Source organism: Copadichromis virginalis, linkage group LG14 (genome assembly GCF_057382275.1).
Source record: "Copadichromis virginalis isolate Kocher_CV1m ecotype Utaka linkage group LG14, C_Virginalis_male_GT1.1, whole genome shotgun sequence".
NCBI lineage: Eukaryota > Metazoa > Chordata > Actinopteri > Cichliformes > Cichlidae > Copadichromis > Copadichromis virginalis.
Genome location: NC_140631.1, coordinates 8,832,318 through 8,860,042, shown reverse-complemented (window position 1 = coordinate 8,860,042; position 27,725 = coordinate 8,832,318). Strand labels below are relative to the sequence as shown.

At 40.5% G+C, this 27,725-nt stretch overlaps 1 protein-coding gene across 1 annotated transcript in view; it reads left to right on the top strand.

Moving 5' to 3' along the window:
- Positions 1 to 3,544: 3,544 nt before the first annotated feature.
- The window catches only part of acsl3a (acyl-CoA synthetase long chain family member 3a), a 41,517-nt gene continuing 17,336 nt past the window's right edge, over positions 3,545 to 27,725 (top strand). The window contains exons 1-5 of the mRNA XM_085479208.1: positions 3,545 to 3,931; positions 11,880 to 12,396; positions 15,142 to 15,319; positions 23,547 to 23,656; positions 24,168 to 24,306. Of these exons, the coding sequence (XP_085335334.1) occupies positions 12,022 to 12,396; positions 15,142 to 15,319; positions 23,547 to 23,656; positions 24,168 to 24,306 (802 nt within the window). The 5' untranslated portion in view covers positions 3,545 to 3,931; positions 11,880 to 12,021. The remainder of the gene's footprint in view (positions 3,932 to 11,879; positions 12,397 to 15,141; positions 15,320 to 23,546; positions 23,657 to 24,167; positions 24,307 to 27,725) is intronic.

The window sequence follows — 27,725 nt, the reverse complement described above, 5'->3', positions numbered from 1 at the left end:
TGAGGGCAAAATGAAGCTCTCTGAAGCATTTTGAAGCTTGTGTTAAAAAACGGTTCATTACCGCAAGATAAGATTCATGGTCTGCTCTTAAATGAACTCTCCCTGTTGTGTAAATCTCTGAAGATAATAAATAAGCCCCAGGCAATTAAATTGCACAATTTTTTTAGAAGAGCTTGATCTGTCTTAGCCCCTTGAGTTAGATGTCTTGTTAATAAAACCTCACTTTTAATGATTTTCATGATCCCCCTTATCTCCTTTATTTTTGTTCCTTGCATGTGTGTGTGTGTGTGTGTGTGTGTGTGTGTATTTTTCATCTATTGTGGCCCAATTTCAGACAAATTTGTGAACCCCACTGTAGAGTGGGCAGTCGTAATGAAGAGGTTCATTTTATTTTGTAGATTTAAGCTGCTCTTCATATTTTTGGCCACCAGATGTCACCAGATTGCACTGTGTTGAAAAGCTTCCAGTAACTCATTTACAAGACAGCTTTGAAGATCTGCTGGCATCTTCCGAGCTACAGGGCTTATGTGAGACCCACACCCATCTAAACCAAAACTGACATGAGTGACTGATATGAGATCATTTCTGAGGACCTGAGAGTGGTGGTGGTTTAAATGTCTCCTTTTATTTTTAGATTGCAATGATGATGGAGTTCCTTAGACTTTAAAAGGAAAACAAAATCCTATCACACATCACTGCTGAAGATCTGGGGGATTTTTTGGTGGAGAAGAGCAAACAGACACTCAAAGAGCAGTAAGTTACTGTGACACCTACAGATCATCCACCTCACACCTGAAACTCTGTTTGTGATGAAGTGTAAATGCCAAGAGAAAACCTCTATTTTTTCTTTTGAAGGCTTTGGGACTTGGAGGATTTTGAGGAAAAAGAAGCCAAACCACTTCTGAAAATGGTAAGACTAGAAAAAAAAAAAAAAAAAAAAAAACATGTTCTGGGTTTTCGTCCAAAGTTGACTGGTATTTGGAACTGTTCATTATTCATTTCACCTTGACTAAAGACCTAGTTCCATGATATTGCCTCCACCATACTTCACCAAGGGTATGGTGCTCTTCTGGTGATGTAAAGTGATTATGCAACTTATATGAACTTATATGAACGTTTATGAACTTAACTGCATAAGTTCATAAACTTATGCAGTTTATGCAGGTTTATTCTACAATGGCAGATGGCTGCATCTCCCTGAGCCTGGTTCTCCTGGAGGTTTTATCCTGCACTTAAACTTTTGATATATAGCACCCTCAGGTGGCTGCTGTTGTGATTCGGTTCCACATGAATAGAATTGAATTGAAAAATCCAATTCAATTGGTCACATTAAAGATGGGAAAACTTTTAAAAGTAAAATCACAAATATCTGGCATTTTAACAGAGATCAATTTCATTCATTTTTAGCCTGAATTATAAATATAACTTACTTGCGCTATATTAATTTGATGTCTGTTGTTCATATTTTCTTTCACATTTGTCATAAATATTATGAGTTGTCTTAAGGAGGGAAAGTAATATTATACTTTAAAGAAGATAATGTAATTAAAAATGAATGCTATTTTCATAGTAAATAGTATTTTTCTTCATTTTCTGTCTTAACATATATGAAACATTTAAAAAAGCACCACTGACAGGACAGATAGCAAATAAGAGTCAAGTTCTCTCATAGAAAACAAAATGCACTACTATTTGTAATACTGAGGAGAAAACTGTTTGTTGGAGCCCAAGGCGAAAGTCAGATTAAATAATTTCAGGGAAGAAAAATGTATTGAAAAAGAGTAGCAGTATGTGAACTAGCTCAAAATAATGAATTGAAATGTCAAAAAGGACAGAGAACCCTTTTAGGGCTGACTGAAAACACCACCGTAAAGGGATGAGTGTGAAGAAACATTTGACTAGTAGTGATGCACTCCCATCACACAGGGTGGGGTGGGGGTGGGATTCTGGAGTCTATCCCAGCTACCACAGGGAGCAGGCAGGGTATACCCTGGACAGGTCCAGGACCAATGAACCTAACCTCAATAATTGCATGTCTTTGGACCTGGGAGGAAGCTGTGGAGTACCCGGAGAGAACTGAAGCAAACACATGATCATATATTTGCTGCTTGCAAACATATTCAGAATCAGAATACTTCTGAATATGTTTGCAAGCAGCAAATATATTCAGTCTGTTTCTAATCAAATCAACAGAGTACACATTCCAATGATACTTTCAAAAGCAATCTAAGTTGGATGACCTATTTTCAAGTCTAAGAATGATTCAGAATGAAAGATTACAGTTCTCCATATAGAAATGTCCACTCTAAAGCGTTTAAGCGTCGACTCTTTAGTCATCAAACCTGATTCGATTTTGGGACGAACATTGTTCAAAGTAAGTAAAGAATAACTTGTTGCAAAGTAGATATGATGAGAAACATGTACAATGTTGTTTCAGTCTCTTTTTTCAGTGTCCTAATCACATAAAGTCAGTCAATTTTACTTTATGTGATTAAAATCGCATTATTCAGTACAGACATAACAATCGCACTGCCATACACCTGGACAAAAAGCAAATAGGTAATAGAGTTGATTTTCAGTTTTTGGATTCATACCTGAAGTTAAAGTATTTATTGTTTTATCTGTTCCCTGTTATCTTGCTATGCTTCAACCACAGCAGCAGAAAGAGACAGGTTTTTGTCTGACCGTAGAGAATGATCGTTGCTCTCTTAGTGGAATTGTTGCATGGAGGATGTAACATCTATGCAAAGCACTGAGATCTGTCGCTTGGTCAGGATTAAGCCCTCTCTTAGCTTCCAGGTTAGCAAAAGTGTCACTGGAGATATTCAAATACATCCCTCCACAGATGTTGATGAATTCTACAAAAATAAAAAACAGGTTGTTAAAAACACTTGAACTTCACAACTCATTATATGAAATATCGTAGTATACAGTACAATGAAATGTCAGATTAGCATTGTGTGTCATATCACAGGCAAGTTTAGACCCTTTAATAATAGTAAAAGCTTTAAAAAATATATTATTTTCTGGAATAGTCTATCTTTTTCTAACTTATCTATTGACGACAGTACAGGATAGAATGAAAACAGGTTTTAAGTCCAGTGTTGTTGTTGATGCCATGATGTTACAGTGCGCTCACACAGAGGGAGGTTTGTCATTAATAGGCTCAATAAGACTTTCATTGTTGTGATAAAAAAAGAAGATGCAGAGATTTAAAGCACACTTTAACTGAAACATTAAAAAACTTCAAATTGTTCTGATGATGCCAGGTTAAAACCTTACTGTTTAACAGTGTGTACTGTTAAACAGTAAGGTTACAGTAAAGGGATGAGTGTGAAGAAACAGTAAGGTCTGAAGTGTTACCCAGAGGTTGATTTTAAACCGCTGTCTGTGTGGTTTTACACATAAAAATAACTACGTTTATACGAACACTATTTTGCACGAGCTAATGATTATATACATTAAACAAACACCCAGGCAGGAATCTCCCACCACCGAGGAGCTCGACACCGCGCGTTGTCATGGCGACAAGCATCCCATCTTAAATTTGTCTATAAAGGTGAATTCGGGCTTCGCGCACTGGTTTGTGTGCGGGTGTCGTGCTCGTGACGTCTTGCTCTTTTGTGACCGTCAGTAACCCATGCGGTCATGTCGAGCCTTCCTTCCATGTCGGCCGGCCCCTAGCACGCGCCACCTCCGCGAGTCCAATCATAACTCAAAGAATGCCCACCCTCTCCCTCCCAACCCGCCATCCAAGTCGTCCTCGTACAACAACACAGCGCGCGTGTCACTTCCGGACCGGGCAGCGCACAGCATCAGCAGGCAGAGTGAGAGCCGATGGATGAACATATGAACGGAGCCGTCACAGACAGAGCCTGAGCACAGACACGCTGAAGACGTGCCAGCGATAAACTAACAGAAACATTTACCGGTAAGTTTCCTCGTCGTTTTGTGACGAGCACACAGGATGCTGTGGCACCGTCAAGCTACACTAAAAAATGAAGATCTACTCTGAAAGTAAGAAACTTTATGCGTCTAAAAACAAAAACAGGTCTAAGAGGTTTATTAAATGATGTTGAATGTCACATGTTCTAAATATTTGGGAGCTAACTTAGAGGCCTGCCAAATAAAAGAGCCAGTGACTGGGGGGATTTTATGTACTAAGTATTTTAAATAGCAGTTTTGCTATTAGCTTTCTGACTTGTTTCGTTGCAGGTAAAGATAAATAATGCCCATAATTATTGTTTTTATTGTTTTTTATTTTATTTTTCTTCTTAAATGAAATGTGGGCATTACCTCCCATGTTGTAAAGTGTTTTACTTTAGAATTTGAAACCGGAAGTGTAACTGACGGTAACTGGTTTGTGTTGAATGTTGCAGCTGGAACATCTGTGGCTCACTGCTGAGCCCACTGAACTGATAAAGTCATTGAAATTACACAACATGTTACATGTCTTTGGCCTCACTCTTAAGCCTTAACAAGGAATGATTTATGCCCCTTAAAATAATTTTGTAACATTTCTTCATGAGCTAATATAGGTCAGCTTATTACAGTCTTAATTTTTTTTGATGTGGAAACTTTTATAAATGTCTCTTTTCCATCTCTCCTTTGGTATTCACATTTACCCAATTACGAAAAGCAGACAAGTGGAGCACATTTTAAAAGAACATTTGTTGTACTCAAAGGCCCAGAGCGGAAAGTGTGTCAACCTCACCGCAATCCTTGCTCTAACACGTACAATCCTAACCTGCTGGCTGCTTTTAGTTTCTATTTACACAGCTGACGGGAACTTGCCTGTGGTGGCAGTTATCAAATGATGCAGGTCCTTTAGAGTGCTCCTGTACCTAGAGACAGAGACGCTGTTGTCTTGCAGAGGATGGTCCGATGTGATCAGCAAACCCACACACACACACACACACACACACACACACACACACACACACACACACACACACACAGACACACACACACACACACGCACTCCTTCCTGCAAGCCAAGACACTAGTCTACTTCACTGTGCTGTTATAAAACACATCTGAAGCTGGGTATGGAGGGGAAACAAGGATTTTTATTTAAATTTACTGTGATTTTTCTGCTTAACTGTGAACACCCTCTAAGCTCATATCGGAGAAAGAAATAAGTTGTTGATTGGCATGCATGCCAGTAGTTTGTGTCACCACAGAAGCAGAGTAAAGCTGCAGTCTGATCCGCATAATCCAAGCAATTGTGTTTTGTGCTTTCACTCTTGTTGAAATCACACTTCATTGGTTTTGATTGTGTCATTATTTTAAATCTGGGCCCTCAAACCAAACACAAACATACGAACGAACCTCATATCCTATTTCTTTTTACACACACACACACACACACACACACACACACACACACACACACACACACACACACACACACACACACACACACACACACACACAACCCCGTTCAGCTAGCTTAGTGTGGACCTTCATTGACATGATGGTTTCCCTAGCCCCTTTACCATTAAAAATGAATGCCTAACCCTAACCCTTACCCTAAACCTAACCATAACCTAATTGTAACCCTGACACTAAAACCACATTTTGAGCCTCAAAAAGGCCTTCAAACTTGTGAGCACCGGTGTGTGTGTCCTCACAAGTGACTGTTGGTTCTCACAAGTATAGTAGAATGCAGATTTCGGTCCTCACAAAGATAGCTAGACAGGAACACACACACACAGAGTGTGACCCTCTAGCCTTGAGGTGCCCCATTTCAGAGTCGATTGACCCACACAGCAAACGGCTCAAGGATTATATTTGCTAACCCTGACCCCGATTGTTTCCGTTAGGTGCATTGTTTCGCCACAATGTCCTTGTTAAAGTTTCTGCAAGGTTTCGAGACCGCCTGCTTAGCTGAGTGGGTGTAAGCACTGTGACGTGTGCACACAAAAGACCCCATTCACGCCATCTCCTGAGGAAGCAAAGATTCCCTCACACACACAGGCGCACACACAGGCGCACACACATGCCGGCTCACCCCACCACTACGTAGACCGTACCACTATATTACTCAATTAATCCAGTGATTAACTCAGTGAGTGGAGACTGCCTGCAAATCTCTTGCTGTTGCATAAAGCTAACTATTCAGTAACCATTAGTCTACATGTTATGTATACCCATTCTTGAATGCAGGCGATTAGAGCCAGCCTTGTTATTGGTTGCAGTTTTGCAGTTTAGACTCTTGATCCTTCTTTTTCTTTGCAAAGACATAGTGCAGCTGGTGTGTAAATCAGGCTGCATGTGGTTGTGAAAAGCCTCTTCTAAACCATCAGTAGGTCAGGATGCTGTCTTATGGTCAGCAAATGGCTATTTAGGGCAGTTAGTGATGTAGAACCAGGACCATCAATCTTTTATTTATGCTAACTTGAGTATATTTAATGTAGCCAAGTGAAATCTGACCTTCATAATATGAGTTATGAAGCCTATAAGCACATAGGTTTGGGGTGCAACTTGGTACTTTTTAAACTGCCTTATTTTTTCCAACATTTTTTAGCCTGTATGTGTCCATGAAGATATCTTACGTTCAATTTTGAGGGCTGAAAAATTGAATTACATTTTATTTATGTACCGCCAAATCACAGCAACAGTTGCCTCGACACATTTGGGCAGTGCGAAACATGCAGGTGGGCAAGTGGCTGGACCTAAACAAGTTTCAGCATTTCAAAGGTCAATTTCTTAGCTACATTTTGATACAAGGCTCATCCTCATCCTTCTGTGTCAAAATAAAATTTGTATCGTCTAATGTTTTTAATGGCTTCATTTAATACGCTAAAGCTATCGTATAAAAAATTAACTGATTCTGAAGGCGTCAAGTGGAACTCACTGGTTTTTTTGGAAAGGTAGTGAAGTTATCAGGTCCCTTCTCTGCCCTTGCGCAAACTAACTAATGGTACCTGGTAACACACACAACCACTGTTAAGTTTTAAATATTGTTCAAGATGCAACAATGCTGGACATTGTGTGTTTTTTAGAATTCAAAATGGGAGTATTACTCCTCTGTAAAGGTTCGTGAGGGTCTGCAAATGCAGGATGCAGAGGGACGTTAAATCGCAAAAGATGAACCTTTAATAGCTGAGATAGACAAAGTCCAAAGGGCTTCAAAACCACAGCAGGATTCTAAAAAACAGAGAGCAAAAGAGGAACAAGTAAAGAGCAAATGGAGAACTGATAAGGAGAGAAGCAATACTGTTTAAACAGAGGTGAAAATGATCAGGCACAGGGGAATCTTATGAGCGCTACGCAGATGTCCACAAAGAAGCAAGGAAAATCTGTATAAACAAACAGAGACTTTTTGGTTTTTGTGTCAGAACTCAGGATGTAGAAGACTTCTGTGTAAAATTTATAGGTCTTGTGAGTGCATTTTTATTGCCCTTGCTGAACAAAGGATTCCAACTGTCAGGACACCACCCCACCCAGTGGGCAGGGTCTGAACTGAAACTTGTTGTCTGCCTATAAAAAACTGCTGCACAAAGAATAAACTTTGAGTTAGTTTGGAATGACAATTTAGAACAGTCTCCGCGTCTTTTTGTTCTTCCAAACTGCTCCCGGTACTCCGGCCGGTACCGTAATTAACCGTTGATCATGCTTGAGAATATTTTAATTTTGTTATAGGTTAAAGGATGAACTCTGATGATAAAAGCCCACGCCTCAGAGAAACCCGGAATGGAGTTTCTGTCAGAAGGGAAGAGATAAGCCAACAAGAAAAGCTTCCCAACAAATATTTATTGCTCCTATTTTAGTGACGGAAAGATGCCAACTGACCTCAAAGTCCTGACCAAAGCCAAAGCAGCTGAACTCTGATACTAACTAGAGCTATGAAGTTAAAAGATGTCACTGTGTGTTTAGCAGTAAGGGATCTCTAAAGACATGACGGGGGGACATTGTGTTTTCTGGAGTAAAATTCAGTATGTCTGGGTCTATCCTGCTAAACTTTCTCAATTTTTTTTTAAATCTCTCTGTTAAATGTTCTCAATTTTTAAAAAATCCACTACAATAAAAGCACTGTATCATTAGAACTAAACTAAATTAAAACACAAATCACTGGGCCTTTAACCTATGCCATGGTATGAAATGTGTCAAAGTGAAGGACAGAGTCACTGAGTTCAGAAGAAAAACAGATTTTAACTTTATTGCTTAATGGAAGTCAGGAGTCATTTTTAACTCATTCACTGCCATTGACGTCTATAGACGTCAATTGAAAAACTTACGTTGACTGCCATTGACGTCTATAGACGTCAATTACGTTTTTCAATGGGAGGGGCCAGAATACAACCTCGGGCAGCTTGTCAGTGAATTTTATTTTTTCATATATTTGTAAATAAATTGTTTTGATAAAACATAACCTTTCTCAGTGTTATTTCTGTTTTATAGAAGTGAAAAACTATTTTATATGTTAGAGGTGTCACAAAGCAAGAAATATTAGTGTCAAAGGCACTTTTCTGCTTGAAATGTATTTTTCACAAAAAGCTCGTTTTCTCCCTTTTTTTGGTCAAAACAGGCATTTTTGGTGGAACCCACCTCTCTTCTACAGCTGATTACTAAAGAATGGAAAATGGTAGAAACAAGCTTTTTTTTGGATGAAAGAAGAGAGTCTGTTCTTCATTTTGGTAGGTTCAGCGTTTATATGATCATAACACACAGTTTTCTGTGGCTCTTCAAAAATGAGTAAAAATGCTCAAAAACCCTGGCAGTGGGGAGTTACCTGATTTGAAAATGGCTGGCAGTGAATGAGTTAACAACTAGCAGAAGATAGTGGAAATTATTTGATATTTTACAGGAGATCTAAGCCATCTGTTCCTCGTTGACACTGAGCAGCAGTGGAAGAAGTTGTAGTCTGCCAGCACCATGCCTTCCTGAATCTTTTTCCTCTTGTTTAATAGATTGTTTAGCACAGTGCCGCTCATCCATTGTCTTTATTTCCTTGAGCTCCACTTTGAGCAAAAGAAAAATGACAAATGGGACAGTGGGGCCAACAAACGAACACTGAAGAGTGATGGGGTAAAACTTGTGTTCCACCAGGGTACAGTTTTGGTAAGCTTTAGCATCCTGTGATGAAGCAGGGCGTCCTTGCTGGGTAACGAGACACCAGGAAGAACCACAGAGCTGCAGAGAAAGGAGTCCATGTCCCACAGGGAACAGATGGTGGTCTGGGAGAGCAGTGCTGGTAAAATCTTTGATTTATTTATGAGTCTCAAAGGGACACTCGTGGGATGAGTGTGTACAGGAGGAAGGTGGGCACAGTGTGTGTGTTTTTCAGCGGGCAATTTTGTTTGAGAGGTGGGGGAACAATGTGAAGCGGCAAGATGAGCCTCTTCCTCCTATGAATAATAAATTACTGCTGCTAAAACGGACTGTTGTAGAGTGTGAATGTGCGCACATACACACACAAGCTGTTTTGACAGACGGTGTTATTTTAGCTGCACAGCTGCAAAGACGGCCGATGGCCTGAATAGAAACATCAATATACATTATGGTTATTTGTCATAGTAGTGCCCATAAATAACACCTTAAGAACCTTATTAACCCAGAAACTAAGAGAATAACAAATAATACATAATATAGCACAGAGCTGAGTAGCGAAAACAGCTTATCAAAAAGAGTTAACTAGCCTAAAACCAAAGAGGGGGCTGATTCTCTGATCGCATAGTCTATGGTTGCAGTCTATGAAAATAGCTCACTTAAACTGTTGTACTTTACTGATAGGTTTATAGTCTCCATCACTAGTTTAATGCCTTGGTAAATATAACATCATGCTCATATTGTATCAACAAGTGGTTAAGTGGTTGCCAGTAGTGATGACAGTTTTAAGATAAGCATTTTTCCAGCTCAGTCACCACACCTAACAGCCAGATCGTCATATTATTCGGCTGTTGGGTGTGGGTATCCTAGTAATCCACAGTAATCGTGATCTGGTGTCTGTGGTGTCTCAGAGTCAATGAGACATTCTTCTACAGCTTGGCATGACATTTAATTTACTTGAATCACTGTAATTATTAACTCATTCACTGCCAGGGTTTTTGAGCATTTTTACTCATTTTTGAAGAGCCACAGAAAACTGTGTGTTATGATCATATAAACGCTGAACCTACCAATATGAAGAACAGACTCTCTTCTTTCATCCAAAAAAAAAGCTTGTTTCTACCATTTTCCATTCTTTAGTAATCAGCTGTAGAAGAGAGGTGGGTTCCACCAAAAATGCCTGTTTTGACCAAAAAAAGGGAGAAAACGAGCTTTTTGTGAAAAATACATTTCAAGCAGTCTGATATTCACTGACAAGCTGCCCGAGGTTGTATTCTAGCCCCTCCCATTGAAAAACGTAATTGACGTCTATAGACGTCAATGGCAGTGAATGAGTTAATAGAGGTGAAGACATTTTAAATGTTTGGTTATACTGGGAACTAGTTTTATTTACCAGTCCTGTTTTCTCACCCCAAATTTGAAATCATTGTTTCTCTTGACAAAAGAAACTGTTTAATGTGACTCATCCTCAACATTCTGTACTAAAATCAGTCAGTGCAGTCCTAATGCTGTGCCTCTTGGATGGCAAATTTACATTTAGTTTTCTGTATATAGAGTCATGGTAAACATTAAAGTAAGCTCTCTTTAAATTCTGAGGTTTTGTGTATCAGGACATGAAAAAAAAATCTGGTCTTAAACTCAGATGAATGAAAACACGTCCTCATTTCTTCTACAACTACATGCTTTCAGATAATTTAAAAAATCCCATTGATGGGATAGTGTAAGATTTCAGTCAACGTAGGCTTTTTAAATTGCAAAATAATCTCAACTCAAAATTCACTTAATGTTTTGCTTTTTCCTTCATGGTGTGAAATAAACATTCATGCTGAGCCTATTATTTTTTAGTTCATTGACCAGGTTCTGTATCTATCTTGAAAATTAGATATTGGCACTTTACACTAACTGGTACCTATTGGTAAGGCGCTTTTATATTGACATGATAATGTTGCCTAATTGCCTTCATGGGTTATAGGGAACTACACTTACCAGGAAGTCTGTAAGATAACCTTAACGCTAATCTCTGTTCAGGACTCTGGATAGCTCCCAAACTCATCTTCTGTAGGTTACAGTCTCCGTCACCAAGTGCATACCTGTTCTGTGTGTGTGTCTGAAGAAGCTAGGGATGAGGTGAAATTTCAAAGATACGCACACACAATACAGCCACCTTTTACCCAGTGAAGTAGATGTGAGGTAGTCCCTCTACGCAAACCTCATCACATTCTCTCTAAATTTTACATCATGGAGTTTAACGGGTGGATTCTTGAGCTATAGCTTGTTCCCTGTTCTTATCTGCTCCTGACTTGGCTATCTCCTTCTGTCGAGTTGCTTGAATCCTGTCACACAGCCCACATGTAGACTTTCAGAAACCTCACAGTTAGTGTAGTTTATGTCTGTTATAGCTGACCTTTTTACTTTTTTCACTTCTTCCTACGTGTCCCCATCCTTTTTGATTTGTTTCTCCTTATATTTCCTCTCTGGTCTCCTTCCTCACCCCTTCATCTGTCTGTGTTGTTTTGCTGTCTTCGACACTAACAGTGACTGACATTGACTGATGTGCTCTCTTCTTTGGCGTGAGTGCACCGGACACAGGAGTTGCAGGGTGGGGAAGGAACATTTGAGTAAGAGAGTCGGTGTGTAACACCATCTCTTGCCAATAACATAATAACAAGCTTCTGCTTTACTATCAGCGAGAACATGTGAGACAGTGCTTTGTTTCAGTTTCAGAATGAATCTCTTGGAAAACCACAGGAGTGTTGTAGACACAAGCATAATTTTGAAACTAGTTTAAAAATTTCCTCTAATGCCATGTTGTGGATATTTTTTAGGAGTATTGCAGAGCTGTGGGCATTGCATTAGCAGAAAGGGAGAATTGAGAAGGCAACAGAAGAAACAAGGGAGCAACTGAACCAGCACGAGCAGGCACTTCTTCCCCGCTCTCTTCTCTCTGCTTGTCACAGCTTTGCCAAGATGAAGCTGAAAGAGGACCTGAACCCCATGCTGCTGCTCCTCTTCCACCTCATGGTGTGGATCTACACCGTCATCACCTTTCTGCCTTCCTACCTCCTTAGCTGGGTGTCCAGACCTGACGGGAATTTCTACGGCTCAGAGGAGGAGAGAGCCAAGAGAGCCAAAGCTCGTTCGGTCCTGGGACAACCAGAGGGACCATACCGAGCAGTGAGCTCCATGAAGAAGCTGGTCACATCTCTACATCCGGGAGTGGACACACTGGATAAGATGTTCGAGTACGCAGCCATGAGGTTTCCCCACAGAGACTGCCTTGGGACAAGAGAGGTGATTAGCGAGGAAGATGAGCGACAAAGCAACGGGAAGGTGTTCAAGAAGGTAAAAAATGATATGGAAGTGAGGAAGTAAATGTTGTGTTGTAGTAGCAGTGTAGCTAAAAAGGGGCTATCCAACATTCTATTACAGGTACTTAAAGGACTACACACTTTTATCTGTCCCTTAAGTATGCAGCTGCAAACAGCATTTAAATTTAAGAAGTATGTCTGCTTACAAATGGGGTAATAGAAATAGCATAAGAAGGTGCACAGAGAGTGATATTAGAAGTGGCACGGAAACTGAAAGACTCACTATGCAGTTGCAAGTTGTGGGGTTGGAAGTTGCATCTAGAGCCGGGAGAATGGTGGAAAAAGGAAGGATTGCATTCGTTGAATCATACAAAGCTGCTCTAGAGTTCAAGAATAAAAATATTGATTTTGAAATAAGTAAAATGGGTACAATTTCAGGATTTGTCAGGAAATATCTTATGAAAGGTACCGTATATATAAAACACAAGTTTTATATATATCCAACAGATGAATATTTACCATTTTTATTAATTTCTTTCCCATGTGGGATAACATAGAAGATACTAAATTGCAACCCATAAACACCCTTGTGTGTAGCTCCATGTAGGAAAATTGCATCGACAGTGGTTCAGTTATAATTCATATTTTCATAATGACTGTGGTATGGATCTGTGAACTGCATTAACACCCAGCGTGCAAACCTCATTTAAAGCTTGTTTAAACAAGCTTTGCCTCATTTCTTTATCTAGTGTGAGTTATGTTAGCAACGTGCCTGTTAAAGCATAGCATTGAAATACATGGCACCTTTTCTTTAAATCTAACAGGCCCAGCTCTCAGCCCCCAACCTCACATTAAAAAAAACATATTTTATGTATTTAGGATGAATACCTGAAAACCAGCTACGCAGTGTAGCTTTTAATAAAAGTTACTCACTCTAGACTAAAAAGAGCTTTTGCTGTGAACTATTTTCATCTGCAGATTACTGTTTATTATTGAAGGATCCTGTTATTCAAGTGCAATGCTGTGCAACACTGTGGCTCAGTCGTGTATTTGTAAGACAATAGTTTTAGAGAGTTATTACTCAATGTGTGGATTTCTATGGTGTGATATGAAAACATCATATCCATTGGATAATAAGCAAGAGATTGCATAGCCATGTTGGACAGGGTGTCAGTCAGTGTAAGGAAGCCTCTGATAGGGACTGGGCAAAGAGCAGAAGGATTCTGAGATGTCAATCAATAGGCAAGCTGTCAAGCTTACAGCTTTCAGAAACTAATGAAGAAAAAAGGAGGCTAGACATTTTTCATATTCTAAAAAATAAAGTTTGTAAAATTCCAAATGTCTTCAAAATGTTCCTCTGTGACTTCTCTTGGCCTGCTGTCTAGACAAACCTCTTGTTAATGTTTAAAATGTTCAAAATCCACTTCCAGATGCTGCTACTCTTTCAGCTGACAGCTTGTCTAGTAGACCACTTATTTCCTTCCATCCATCCATTCGCTTCCGCTTATCCTTTTCAGGGTCGCGGGGGGCGCTGGAGCCTATCCCAGCTGTCATAGGGCGAGAGGCAGGGTACGCCCTGGACAGGTCGCCAGTCTGTCACAGGGCTAACACACAGGGACAGACAACCATTCGCACTCACATTCATTCACACCTAGTGGCAATTTGGATTATCCAATTAACCTATCCCCACAAGCTGCATGTCTTTGGACGGTGGGAGGAAGCCGGAGTACCCGGAGGGAACCCACACAAACACGGGGAGAACATGCAAAGTCCACACAGAAAGACCCCGGCCTGATGGTGGAATTGAACTCAGGGCCTTCTTGCTGTGCGGCAACGGTGCTAACGACCGTGCCACCGTGCTGCACTTATTTCCTTCAACCTTGCAAATGTTAGGACAGAGGGTAGAGTATGAATACGAAGTAGCAAAATCAAAACAGTAAAAAAAAGTATTTGTTATTAATCCAGAATTAGTGTAAATTGGAGCAGAAAGAAAGGAAGAAGACTTCTGCTTTCAAGATTTTTGGCTATGTTTTCTTCTTCAGTGTGCCTGCACAGTTAGGTGTTTATGTTACTTGTGAATTACCTCATTAAACCCAGTGGCCTGATCCCTGTAATCCATTGAATCTCCACTGTTGAAACACTTATTGCTGCAATAGTGCATAATTAGGCTGTTTAGCTAGCTATTGTTCCCAACCAGTGGAAAACAGCACCGTGTAGTCACTGTGGCTCTGTGTCCTTCTGCGTGTTTATGTGCACTGACATTTCTTAACCATTAGGAGCCGGTATAAGCTCACTAATACATGTGCAGGCAGCTCTCTGAACATAATGAGTGGTGAAGAGAATATCCAGAAGCCTATGCTTATCTTTCTCTCGTGCAGCTGATGACCGTGACATGCAGCAGCATGAGAATGACAGCAAGAGGAAGTACTTCTGTTTGGCAACAGTGGACAGTTGCTCCCTTTCCTGTGACTTCTTAATAAGGAACAGGCCAAGCATGTGACTGTGGGATGGGACACAGGAGCAGGGCTTTGCAACAGTTCAGTGGCTTTTTTAAGGAGATAATAGATTTGCATCATTCCATCTTTCAGTTTCTTACCATTCATCTTTTTCCTTGCTCTGTTCCTTTAATAAAACCCTGTATATTTGACAAAATGAATGAATAAAACCCATTAACACTTATACTTTGTCTTCATTGAGACTGGAAACAGTTTTCTCTTACTTGACAGCAAGATATTTATGCGTCTTTCTCCGGCCTCCCCTCTTTCCAACACCCCTGCAGGTAATTCTGGGCGAGTACCGCTGGCTCTCCTACAAGGACACCCTCACGGCAGCCTCCCATCTGGGCAGCGGTCTAGCGGCGTTGGGGCAGCGGCCTAAAACCAACATCGCTATCTTCTGTGAGACACGAGCAGAGTGGATAATAGCTGCCCAGGCTTGTTTCACATACAACTTCCCATGTAAGTCCAGGTTTCTCTGAGGACTTAAACATGCAGCGAACATTGCATACATAATGCTAACACAAGGACAGAAACATCGATCTCTCTATACTACTATGCATCTTTTTGTTTCATATGGACTTTCCATTTGCCCTCCTTTACACTACAGTGGTCCCTCCTTTATCACGGGTGTTACGTTCTAAAAAATAACCCGCAATAGGTGAAATCCACGAAGTAGCGAACTTTATTTTTTACAATTATTATAGATGTTGTAAGGCTGTAAAATCCCTCACTACACACTTTATATACTTTTCTCAGACAGGCATCGACATTTTCCACACGTTTCTCTCTTGTTTAAACACTCTCAAAGTTCTCTCAAAGAAAAATATATCCAGTATTATAGAATGAAACCAAAGATCACACTCTGTTTTCAGGCCCAGACCCTGGGAATAGAGCAGCTGCGAGAGAATACAACATTAATGAATCAATGGTACGGAAGTAGAGGAAGCAAGAAGAATGAGTTGAGTAAAGTTTGACTTATCCGACTGTTTGGTTTCGCTTAATGCGCCTTATAATCCTTTGATGTCAACACTGTTGTTTTTGTTTTCTTCTGCTAGCGAAGATTTAAATTTGACAAGCTGGATGCATTCTGTACTGTACAGGAGACACGGCACGAGACTGAATGAAAATGGTCTACAGTCGATCAGGACGCAGAACACAATGCGCTGTAAAAAAACAAAAACAAAAAAAACATGCAAAATTGCACAAAAAAAAATCAGCAAAACAGCGAGGCTGCGAAAAGTGAACCACGATGTAGCGAGGGACCACTGTATACAGATGTGTAATGGAGAGGAGTGTGTGTCTGTGTGTGTTATTTTGGGTCCTGTTGCCAGTGCAGCCCGAGCTGCTGTCAGGTACTGTTAGTTTTTCTTGGTGTTACTTGTGACAAATGCTAACTGACATTCAGCCTACAATCCACCCTTATAGCAGTATGTCCAGAGCTGAAGTTAAGGCCTCCTCAGTTCAGTGTTACTTCAGAAGTAGGCGAGCCCAGATGTGGGACACAGGAGGCATCAGCTTAAAATTACAAACCCAGTCAGGTACATAAAAACACAGGGAAGAGGTTATAGGTGAGAATCACCAGACACCGAATGATACAATATTATCACAATACTTAACTCTCGATATGCTGAGTATTTCAGTAATATATATTGTGATTAATCATGTTTTCTCACTTCAGTTGTTTTTTTGCTGAAAAATAAGATATTCAAGCATACCAACACTGTCACTAAAACTGCAATACATGTTCCCATAAAATGGAATCCATCTGATAACGGTCTGATATTACTCACATATCTGTCTGCAATTGTATGGGGTCAATTTATGACAATTACAGTGGGGCAAAAAAGTATTTAGTCAGCTACCGATTGTGCAAGTTCCCCCACTTAAAATGATGACAGAGATCAGTAATTTGCACCAGAGGTACACTTCAACTGTGAGAGACAGAATGTGAAAAAAAATCCATGAATCCACATGGTAGGATTTGTAAAGAATTTATTCGTGAATTAGGGTGGAAAATAAGTATTTGGTCACCTCAAACAAGGAAAATCTCTGGCTCCCACAGACCTGTAACGTCTTCTGTAAGAAGCTTTTCTGTCCCCCACTCGTTACCTGTATGAATGGCACCTGTTTGAACTCATCATCTGTATAAAAGACACCTGTCCACAGCCTCAAACAGTCAGACTCCAAACTCCGCCATGGCCAAGACCAAAGAGCTTTCGAAGGACACCAGGAAAAGTATTGTAGACCTGCACCAGACTGGGAAGAGTGAATCTACAATAGGCAAGCAGCTTGGTGTGAAAAAATCAACTGTGGGAGCAATCATCAGAAAATGGAAGACATACAAGACCACTGATAATCTCCCTCGATCTGGGGCTCCACGCAAGATCTCATCCCGTGGGGTCAAAATGATCATGAGAACGGTGAGCAAAGATCCCAGAACCACACGGGGGGACCTGGTGAATGACCTGCAGAGAGCTGGGACCAAAGTAACAAAGGTCACCATCAGTAACACACTACAACGGCAGGGAATCAAATCCCGCAGTGCCAGACGTGTTCCGCTGCTGAAGCCAGTGCATGTCCAGGCCCGTCTGAAGTTTGCCAGAGAGCACATGGATGATACAGCAGAGGATTGGGAGAATGTCATGTGGTCAGATGAAACCAAAGTAGAACTTTTTGGTATAAACTCAACTCGTCGTGTTTGGAGGAAGAAGAATACTGAGTTGCATCCCAAGAACACCATACCTACTGTGAAGCATGGGGGTGGAAACATCATGCTATGGGGCTGTTTTTCTGCCAAGGGGACAGGACGACTGATCCGTGTTAAGGACAGAATGAATGGGGCCATGTATCGTGAGATTTTGAGCCAAAACCTCCTTCCATCAGTGAGAACTTTGAAGATGAAACGAGGCTGGGTCTTCCAACATGACAATGATCCAAAACACACCGCCCGGGCAACAAAGGAGTGGCTCCATAAGAAGCATTTGAAAGTCCTGGAGTGGCCTAGCCAGTCTCCAGACCTCAACCCCATAGAAAATCTGTGGCGGGAGTTGAAAGTCCGTGTTGCTCGGCGACATCCCCAAAACATCACTGCTCTCGAGAAGATCTGCATGGAGGAATGGGCCAAAATACCAGCTACTGTGTGTGCAAACCTGGTAAAGACCTATAGTAAACGTTTGACCTCTGTTATTGCCAACAAAAGTTATGTTACAAAGTATTGAGTTGTATTTTTGTTATTGACCAAATACTTATTTTCCACCCTGATTTACGAATAAATTCTTTACAAATCCTACCATGTGGATTCATGGATTTTTTTTTTTTCACATTCTGTCTCTCACAGTTGAAGTGTACCTCTGGTGCAAATCACTGACCTCTGTCATCATTTTAGGTGGGGGAACTTGCACAATCGGTGGCTGACTAAATACTTTTTTGCCCCACTATATATCCTATTTATTTCTGATAATACAACAATTAACTGCAATAAAGGATCAAAAATCACATACCCGTTGCTCTCTACATAGACAGAAATTTGCATTTAATATTTACATTTGCACTCTGAAACATTTGTATTCTACAGAAACATAACAACCAGCACTTGAGTTGTGCTCGGGTGCAATCACATTGTGATCATAAGCGGCCATGAGTGTGCAACAGCCTCAACTCTGGGCAACCATTTAACCATCACAAGCCATAATTAGTCACAGAATGTGGGAAAAAAAGCAGCCACCAGTTTGTTTTTTTGGAGATGAAAGGCGGTTGCTGTCCTATTTTACTTGTGTGACTGAGCTCTTAGGGGGAAGATTTGTTTCCAGTGTTTCCAGTGTTGATGTTTCAAGTTTTCTTAGATAATGTTATCTCAGGAGTGTGGTGAAGGGGATGAGCTCTCTCAATCGTAGTATTTTTTTTAGAGTAGTTGAACTTTTTTTTTTTTTTTTAAATATTGATATTCGGTGTCCCTGTATGGATACAATATTGCCAAACAAAATATAGCAGTGCTCTGCTGTATGGATTTTTTTCCATTACTCCTACTGTTTTTTTTTTTAAATCCAGGAACAAAAGAAAGAAGCAATAAATAAAGTAGGCTCAATAGAATGGTATGAAAGCAATAAACAGACTCGTGACGTGGGAAACTGCTGGACCACATTCACATGAGGGACTGATTGGCTCATAATAGACATCCCAGCATCAATAAACATGCACCAGAGGCACTCAGACACAAATTGTAACACATCCTGGATAATTTTATTAGGGAACTAAAATGTTTTATTTTAGATAATATACCAACCTTGTTCCCACAACAATTCCAACTATACTTATAAATTGACTTGTAGTTATATTGCTTTTCTACTACAAGCTTCATTCACACATGCAGCACTTTTATTTTATGCCTTTAGATGCTTTGTTATCATCATTATCATTATCAAATTTTGGCCCATAGACTGGATGAGCCAGGAATCGAACCCTTAAACCTTTCATTTAGTATCTGACCCACTCTACACTTGTAAGCCACAGGTACCTGCCGTGTAACTTTGTCATTCCCCAAGTAAAAGGTGTTTGATGTATTCACAGGTGTTACAGTAAAAAGTCCTAATGAAGAGTATCTTTTGAAAAGTAAGAGTGCCTACAGTAAAACAGGCTGACAAATGGATCTGCTTTTTTCACGGACATACAGATAATTTGTACATTATCATGTGCTTTCAGTTTTGGCTATATGGTTTGTATTCTCTGTATTCTCTTCCTTTTGGTCTTTCCCTCTGAGTAGCTCTAAATAAGTCTGGATGTGGCAGATTTATAGCCATTTTTGTGTGTGTGCATGTGTGTGTGTGTTTGAAAATGTGTTTGTGTGTGTTTGCATGTTAGTGGTTTCATGTTAGTGGACAACTTGTAACATGGAGGGCCCAGCTGAGACAGAAGAAGGTCAATTTGTCCCTTCTGCTTCGGCGTTATATAAGTGTCCCATTTCTCCTCCTTTGGTGCTTTCTCTTTTCCCCATCCGTTTTTCCCGAGTTCTTGTTAGGAAAAGATGCTCAAACGCTGACAAGAGTACATTTTTGAAAAAAATAATTATACACTAATGGTGTTTGTACTTGTACGGCACTCATACACTTAGCAAAAACGTGTCTTGTGTAATGGAAAGTGGTTCGTTCGGTGTAGTTTTTCATTTCTTCCACTGAATGAATCATTCAGTGTTAGGCAAAGCTGATTTATCTTCTTAATGTGTGTTTCTGGGGACGTCAAGAATCACGACAATAAAAGCCAGCGAGGATTACTTGGAAGAAAGAAAAGCAAAGCAAAGATCTTCTCTCGCTCTGAATAAAAACGTTAATAATCAGAGAGAGCAAAGCAGCTGTGGGCTTCAGCATGATTTACTCTTTAATATGTTCCATAGCAAAGACTGCAGCACCTTTTATTCATCACAAGCTTCAACGGCAGTTCGTTAAATCTTTTTGATTACCCATAAAGGACCCTTTTGTTCGGGCTATCCACTTTAATTTAAGCTCCATTAAACTGTCATTCTCATAAAAGACACAGCCATCCAAGCCAAGAAAGCATCTTTATATTTCATCTTCCTCTGATGCAAACACAAACAGTGGGAGAGTGGAAAAGCCAGGGGCAGTGGACAGCACACAGAGGCCTTAAAGGTTGGAAAGAGCAGCAGAGGAAGAAACAGAGGGGAGGAAGGAGAAGAAGACAAGTGAGGGCCAATGGCGTCAGAAGAGGGGTGAGAGAGTCTACGTGAGCATCTGATGTTGACAGAGGCATCAAGGAGTCAGCCAAAGGCCCCCAGTGAACTCACATACTTAGTGTGTGTGTATGTTTTCATTGTACTTCATATTCACTGTACATTGGCTCAGAAGGCCAACTTTTGTGAGCTGTCTACTCTACCGTATATAAGTTACATAAAAGGTGTATCACAAGCATCAGCTGCACAGCAGAGCTCCCCCTCGCAGAGTCAAGGATAGGCTTCTCTTTCAAGATGTCATTTGTTGTATCAAACAAAAAAAAAACGAGTCCAGACTCCACTTTGTTGCTACTTAGTGGAATCTGGATGTTTGCTAAGCTTCCTGTACTAACATCTAGTGTGTGACAGTGTGTGTATGTGTTAAGCTTGGGCCACATTGAATGTTTAGATCTCACGGCTGGAGGTGTCATGGCTCTCCCTCTCACACACACGGTCACCCGCACACAGCAGCAGCGCAGGAAGTGTTGGAGCTCCATGACGCAAGATTTTGATGTCACAAATCCCTGTCCCATAAACCCCTGTGTCTGTGTCAGAGCCGGGACGCAGGGTTGCAGACTATGTTATTCTGTGCTAGCCTGCTTCTGTTGCTGTCAGTGTATCTACTGTTGTTTCCTCTTGTTACTTTTTTCTCCTTCTTTCCTTCCTCTGTTTTTTTTGTCTCCTGCTCTCATCTTTTAAAACAAACACATTCTTCAGCTGAGCGCTAATTATATTATGTTTTTTTCAGTTTTTCTGTGTAAATGTGCATCCTGTCTAATGTGAAGAAGAAATAATTGCAGTTTTTATAAAATGTATTAAGTTTCAGGGAATCATTCACAACAAGGACATGCAGCAAAAGCTTTTTTTAAATCATAAGAATGAAGAAAATTCGAGGCAAACGATTAAGTCAATCACAGTTATGTTAGTACCCGTTAAGTACCTCAGTGAGACACCAGGCTGAATAATAATCGCAAGCTGGACATGAAGCAAAATCAGTACTGTTATTGTTTTTATTTAACAACTTGAAGGGGGGAAGGGGGGGGGGGTCCGTGCAGGAAGAGACTAGAAGCAAACAGAGAACAAATTCTGCAACATGTGGTGTCAACAGGTGAAATAACCATTAGTGACACAATGCGAGCAAGTCCCACAATAACTTTGAGTCAAGCAATTAAATTTATTTAGAATTAAATCACAACAGAATTCACCTTAATAACATAAGGAAAAGACTATAACATTAAAGAACTTGCCAATAGTCATGAGCAAGCACTAGGTGATAGCAAGAAACCTCTAAGAGGTCCAAGCTCAGGGAGAGGCAGCCATCTGCTGTCACGAGATGGGGGTGAGGGGAAAGAGAAGGGGAAATTGAAGTGATATAATTGAAGTGACTAATAATGAAAGCATAGGATACCAATGAATTTGGAACATCTGCTTATGCATGCAGCGGTTTATATATTTAGCTAAGTAAAAGAAAAACAATTGTAGGAATCATATGGATAGTGAAGTGAGGTTTTATTGTCTGTATTTTAGTTGTGGAGGATTAAAATATCTTTTAATGGGCCTGTGGTCCTGTTTTCTAAAAATGCACAGTATTCCTCGTTGGGTACAGGTAAATGTTTATGGTCTTAAATTTGCTCTAAAAATTGACAGAGTGGAAAAAATGCAAAGGAAGAAAGAGACCATACATATGGTGAACATTTGGTATGGTGTGAACATATAACACACACAGCCAATCAAACATGCATAAGAAGATTGAAGGGAAATTGTCCAAATTTAAATAAGTGTTTTTTAATGTTGTGATTTTTAACCCCTTTTGATTATACTTCTCTAGGGAAACCATGTTTTTTTGCCCCAAGTAGAGAAGAGAAAACCTTTATTTTAACTTTCTTCTGCTGAGAAGTTTTGTAAAAGCACATAAACATAATTCACTTAAAAACTTTATGATCTGCGTTTGGGAATTTAAACTACATACTCAGTTGTGCTTATGATCTGGGGATATTTTTGTCATGTTTTGAGTCCCTTTGATCCTTTTTATTCCCTTCAAGGCAAATCATAATGCTGAAACATCCAGTGATATTTTAGAAAATCAAAAGCTTCTAAATTTGTGGCACTAAATCGGGCCGTTTCCTGTTTAAAAATGACATGACCCTTCATGCACATGCAGATAGCACAAAGAACGTGAAGAACGTCTGTACAGAGTCAACCTAGTCGACCCCATACAAACACCTCTGGTTCCAAAATGCAGTTTTATAAAGATGTTAAACAAGCACATATAGGTGCATCATTTGGGTGTTCAGAGTTTGACCAGTCTTCAGATCAAGTCTTCCCAAAGAGGCACAATGTTGTGTAACCAAAGTAGATCATATCCATAACATATGAGCCATGAGGCAAGAGTCAATATCTGGTTTTAAAGGACGGCTTGAAACGCTAACCCTGGTTTGCTGAGTGCATGCATTCATGCAACCACACAGTGCTTCATTAGACATATGCACTTAGTCAAAACAGTAAACCCTCTCTAACATCAGTACTTGTTTATATCCTCCAAAGAGTACTTATCATGCAACGAGAGCCGTTTGGCTCGGAAGCTTTAGCAGCAGCCTCTGGAGGTGCCTGAAGAGCTCATCTGAGTGAGAGGGGCCTAAATCAGGGACACTGAGGATTGTAGACAGTCAGCACGTACATGGTCCATCTTCACATGTCTGCGCGGTCACTGTGTTCACACACAGACAGGCTTGTCTTGAATTAACGCAGTTTAGATAAACAGCCCATCCTGCCTCTTGCACATCACATTAAGTCCACCTTTGCCTCACGCTTCATAGTGGCAGATGAGTACATTTGGATGTGGGTCCTGTGTATGCATGTATATATTTTGCTGGACTACGATGTGGAAAGCAAATTTGCCTGTGGGGCCATTAATGTTTTAGTCTATTATACTCTAATGCGCTTTTTCTGTGTCCCTGTGGGTTGCAGTGGTCACCATTTACTCCACATTGGGAGGTCCCGCCATTGCCCACGGGCTGAATGAGACTCAGGTGACCCACATCATCACCAGCAGGGAGCTTCTGGAGACCAGACTCAAGGTTAGAATACACAGAGTAAATTCTCTCTGCAAATCTTTTTTCACAGGAAATTTATTTTTCATCACAAAGTATAAGAAACTACTAGACAAAGCCGTATAAAGCAGCGAACATTACAGTGACAAACATCATTGTGTGGACAAATATCTCATATATCTGATCTTCTGAGGAAACGTCGGAGCCAAAGAGCCAACGAGCCAAAGAACACAATGTTCAGCGCTGACAGAACAGAGAAGTTGCAGCGTCCCATAACAGAGTTGTAAATGTTAGAAGACACGTGCCGAATACTTTGGCATGTTTTGGCCAGGTTCAGTGCCAAGACAAGCAGTGCTCCTGCATTTCATCTTTCCATTTTTATTGAGGCGGCATAAACAGAATGTTCCTTTGTTCACTTGTTCACAGAAAAACCGACTCTTTATCTTTTGTCAATATAGAAACAACATATATCAAGATGGCATGTTTGTTGTGTGTGTGTGCGTGTGTGCATGTGTGTCTGTGTGTGTGTGTGTGTCAGGCCATCCTAACAGACGTTCCAAGGCTGCAACACATCATTGTAGTGGACAATGCACCGACTGCGTGGCCCGGCTATCCACGTGGCATCAGCATCCACAACATGGCTGCGGTTCAGAAGCTGGGAGCCAGGCACGAGAATGGTAGGTTTTGTCTGTGTGTCTGTTCATTGATTTATGTGAAGTTTGCTTTCAAGAGTTCATGACTCACAGAATTAGGATTGCTCCGTTTTAAAACATTAAAGTATTTAGCTGCTTGCCCATTAAGAAAAAGGTTTTCTCTACAGTTTTGTGTATCATGGTGAGTCACAGTGACAATTAGTCACCACACTCCACTTGAGATAAAGCACTTTCTTGCAGGACATTAACAGTGTAAACAGATCTATGTAGTGTTTAATATTTTCCACGTTACTTCACTATGGCAAAATGCCATTTTCCAGTGAAGGATTTTGGAGCTCTAAGGAGGCATTTTGATCTGAAATTGTGGCCTTAACTATAGTTTGACAAAAAAACCCTCTTAAAAGCCTTTAGAAGTACGGTGTGAATATTTTTTAACTGAAATAAATAAAAGACGCAAAATATGAGAAGAACAACAGTCATACACTAAATCAAATAAAATACAAGTCATAAAGTTTCATAAGGTGTCACTGAAGAGAAGAAGAGATTGAAAGAAGAGCTTTAAAAATCAGACAGAGGCCGGCCTAATGTGCAAAGGCAGATCATTCCACATTCTGGGAGCCACAACAGTTTTAAGCACACTCAAGAGCAGTTCATCAGATGAAAACGGGTGGGTGCAAAAGAATGCAGGAGCTCAGAGAGTTGTGGAAGGGCAAGACCAATGAGGCCTTTAAAAGGGAAGAAAAGACATTTAAAATGAATCCTAAAATGTTAGGGCAGACAGTGGAGTGAGGCTACAATGGTTTCAGAATCAGCCTGGAAACAGTCGGCTTTGTTTTGGCCAGCTGCCTCAATTGGAAAAAGCTTGATTTAGCCACTGCCCTGATCTCACTGTTAAGCTGAATGGTCAGCAGCACACAACACACCATATTATTTGTCAGATAATTCCACTGTAAAAGCTCCAAAAGGCTCCAGCAGCACAAACACAGCTGAAGGGTCCAGTTCAGTGACTTCAATCAGTGTTCATGAGGCCTAGCAGAGATCAGTCAGGTGTAGCTGCCACTGTCCACACCTGACAGTCCAAGCATCCACCACTCATGTGGCTGTTTTGAAGAGGAAACTATCCTTACACTTCAGTATCAGGCTCTAAACATACTTTTTATTACAGTTAGTTTTTTAACACGCGGGCATACAGGGGCTGACTCTCTTTTGGATGCAGCCTGACTAGAAGAACTGCAGAACTGCCGCTTCATTTTTGTTTTCCTCTGAGGTTACAGTCAAGCTCAAGTCAAAAGAGAGCTACACCTACACCACACAGCTGTCCTAACTTTGCTAGTGTGGTTTCTGTGACTAAGCAGCGCTCTGTTAATGGATCTGGCAGCATTTCTGGTGGAAACCAAACTTTACATTCCTCCCTGTGCCACTTGGGACACAGACAGCAGCTTGCAGTGCTTCTGTTTTCCCATGGATACAGATTTTCAAAACCGAATGTCTATTTCGTTTATTCAGTTATATATACACATTGAATTATTTTTCTTTTAAAAGTGTATTCATCAACATCATCAACTAATAAAATGACAGTTGGCCACTTGGGGGCAGCAGAAGCAACCTACAACACACTTGTTACAAGCTTAAAGTGAATAAAAGCAAATTAAACAAATCTATTATCAGGCAGTGCTGTTATAACTTATAAAAGACAAAAAAACAAACAAACAGCAGAGCGCCTTGAAGAGAAGCACCTTTCCAACTAAGAGGTCCTAAAACACTACCGTTCACAGCACATGTGTTTTAATCTGCCAGGCTTTTTGACGTAGCCATCTCTTCCTCTCAAGTAAATGAAATAGTCAGGGCTTGTTTCTTGGGGGCATGGAGTGGGGGCAGATTGGTATCTGGCCCATTAGGTCATGTGAAGAAGGAAGTGCTAACATCTGTGTCAGATTAAGGTTGATACCGTGCATGCTCAGTTAGCGCACAGATAAGGAAGAGGCCATCACCCATCTTCACTTTTTATTGAGGCCCCTTGAACTGACTGACCCAAAACATGTCTAGCTGGTAGAGTCATGTGCAGATAAAGGGAGAAGGAAGTAGGAAGGGAGGATAGAGCGCTGGGATATAGGCGAGGGTCATGTTTACACATGGCGCTATTAACTTCACATGACATCAGCTTTCGGAGTGCACACGCCTCATATCCACGTCTCTGGAGGGAGAGAAGCGATGTCTGCCCTTGTGACTATGATGCACTTTACTTCATCCTTTGGTTTGTCAGTGCCTGCTGAGCTTGAGCCTCTTAGATCTGTTTTTGTTCTTGGCAGAAAGCGAAAAACAAAAACCAATCTCTTGTTTCCCAACTGGTTCTGTTCCCGCTGGAAACTGACTTGCTCTTTACTTATTTATTCAGACCGTAGGAGTCCAAGAGAGGGATCAGAAGGCAAGAGATTCATCATATTGTGCTCTGCTGTCTAGACATGCGAATGTCCTTTTCACTGCCTTTATCTGCTGTGTTCTTTGATGTAAAGAAACATTCACAGCAGCTTTTCTTGTACTTGATCACATGTTTTGATTGTTAACCTTACCTGCTGGGAGGCAGTGATGAAAACAGACTGCAACTGAAATCATGGGTGGAAAGGGAAGCTGTGTTAGGCCGCATTCAGCCTGACTGTGCTGAATGCATAAAAAAAGTCATGCACAACTTTTGCTACAGTGCAATGTCAAGGAATATACCAACTCTTTGCAGTAGCCAGTAAAACACATGCAGTTGTACAGTTCTTGGTAAAAGTTGGAAACCAGGAAGTTCTATAGTTTATGGAAAATTATCCTACTTCTTAATTCCTTTATGTCCTCATCAAATCATTTCCTAATCATTTCACAGATTCAATCACTAGTTTTAAATCATATTGAATACAGAATGATGTTTCTGTATTCAAAAAATGATTAAAAAAAAAGAAGAAGCCTGGTTTCTTTGGGCAGGTCAGCACTGTGATTGACAGGTCACTATAATATATAACCGTACAGTGTTTGTCTTAGCCAGTGCTAATCGCATCTGGTGTCAAATCATCAAGATGATCATAAATACTTGACTAGCTGATGTGTAACATCTGTTACTCAGCGACGTTTTTTTGAGGACCGATACTCGAAAATCTAAAATTTATGCCTACATTCACCCTCAGCCTTGTGCACGCCACGTGACAGCTAGAGAATCATTCTCACGCAAATATGTTGGCCTGAAAGAAGATTTGGACCTACACACAGTTTTTAAAGTCTGCACACACCATACTGTTAACATACTTGTCATCAAATGGGCACAGCTCAAATAGTTTTAAAAAAAAGGGGCAACCATGATTAAAGAGGAACAACCGAGCATAAGGAAGAGTGTAAGGAGGGAGAAGAGAATAGATAAGAAAGGACAGACAGCAGCAAACGACATGAGAAAGAGAAAAGATCAACAC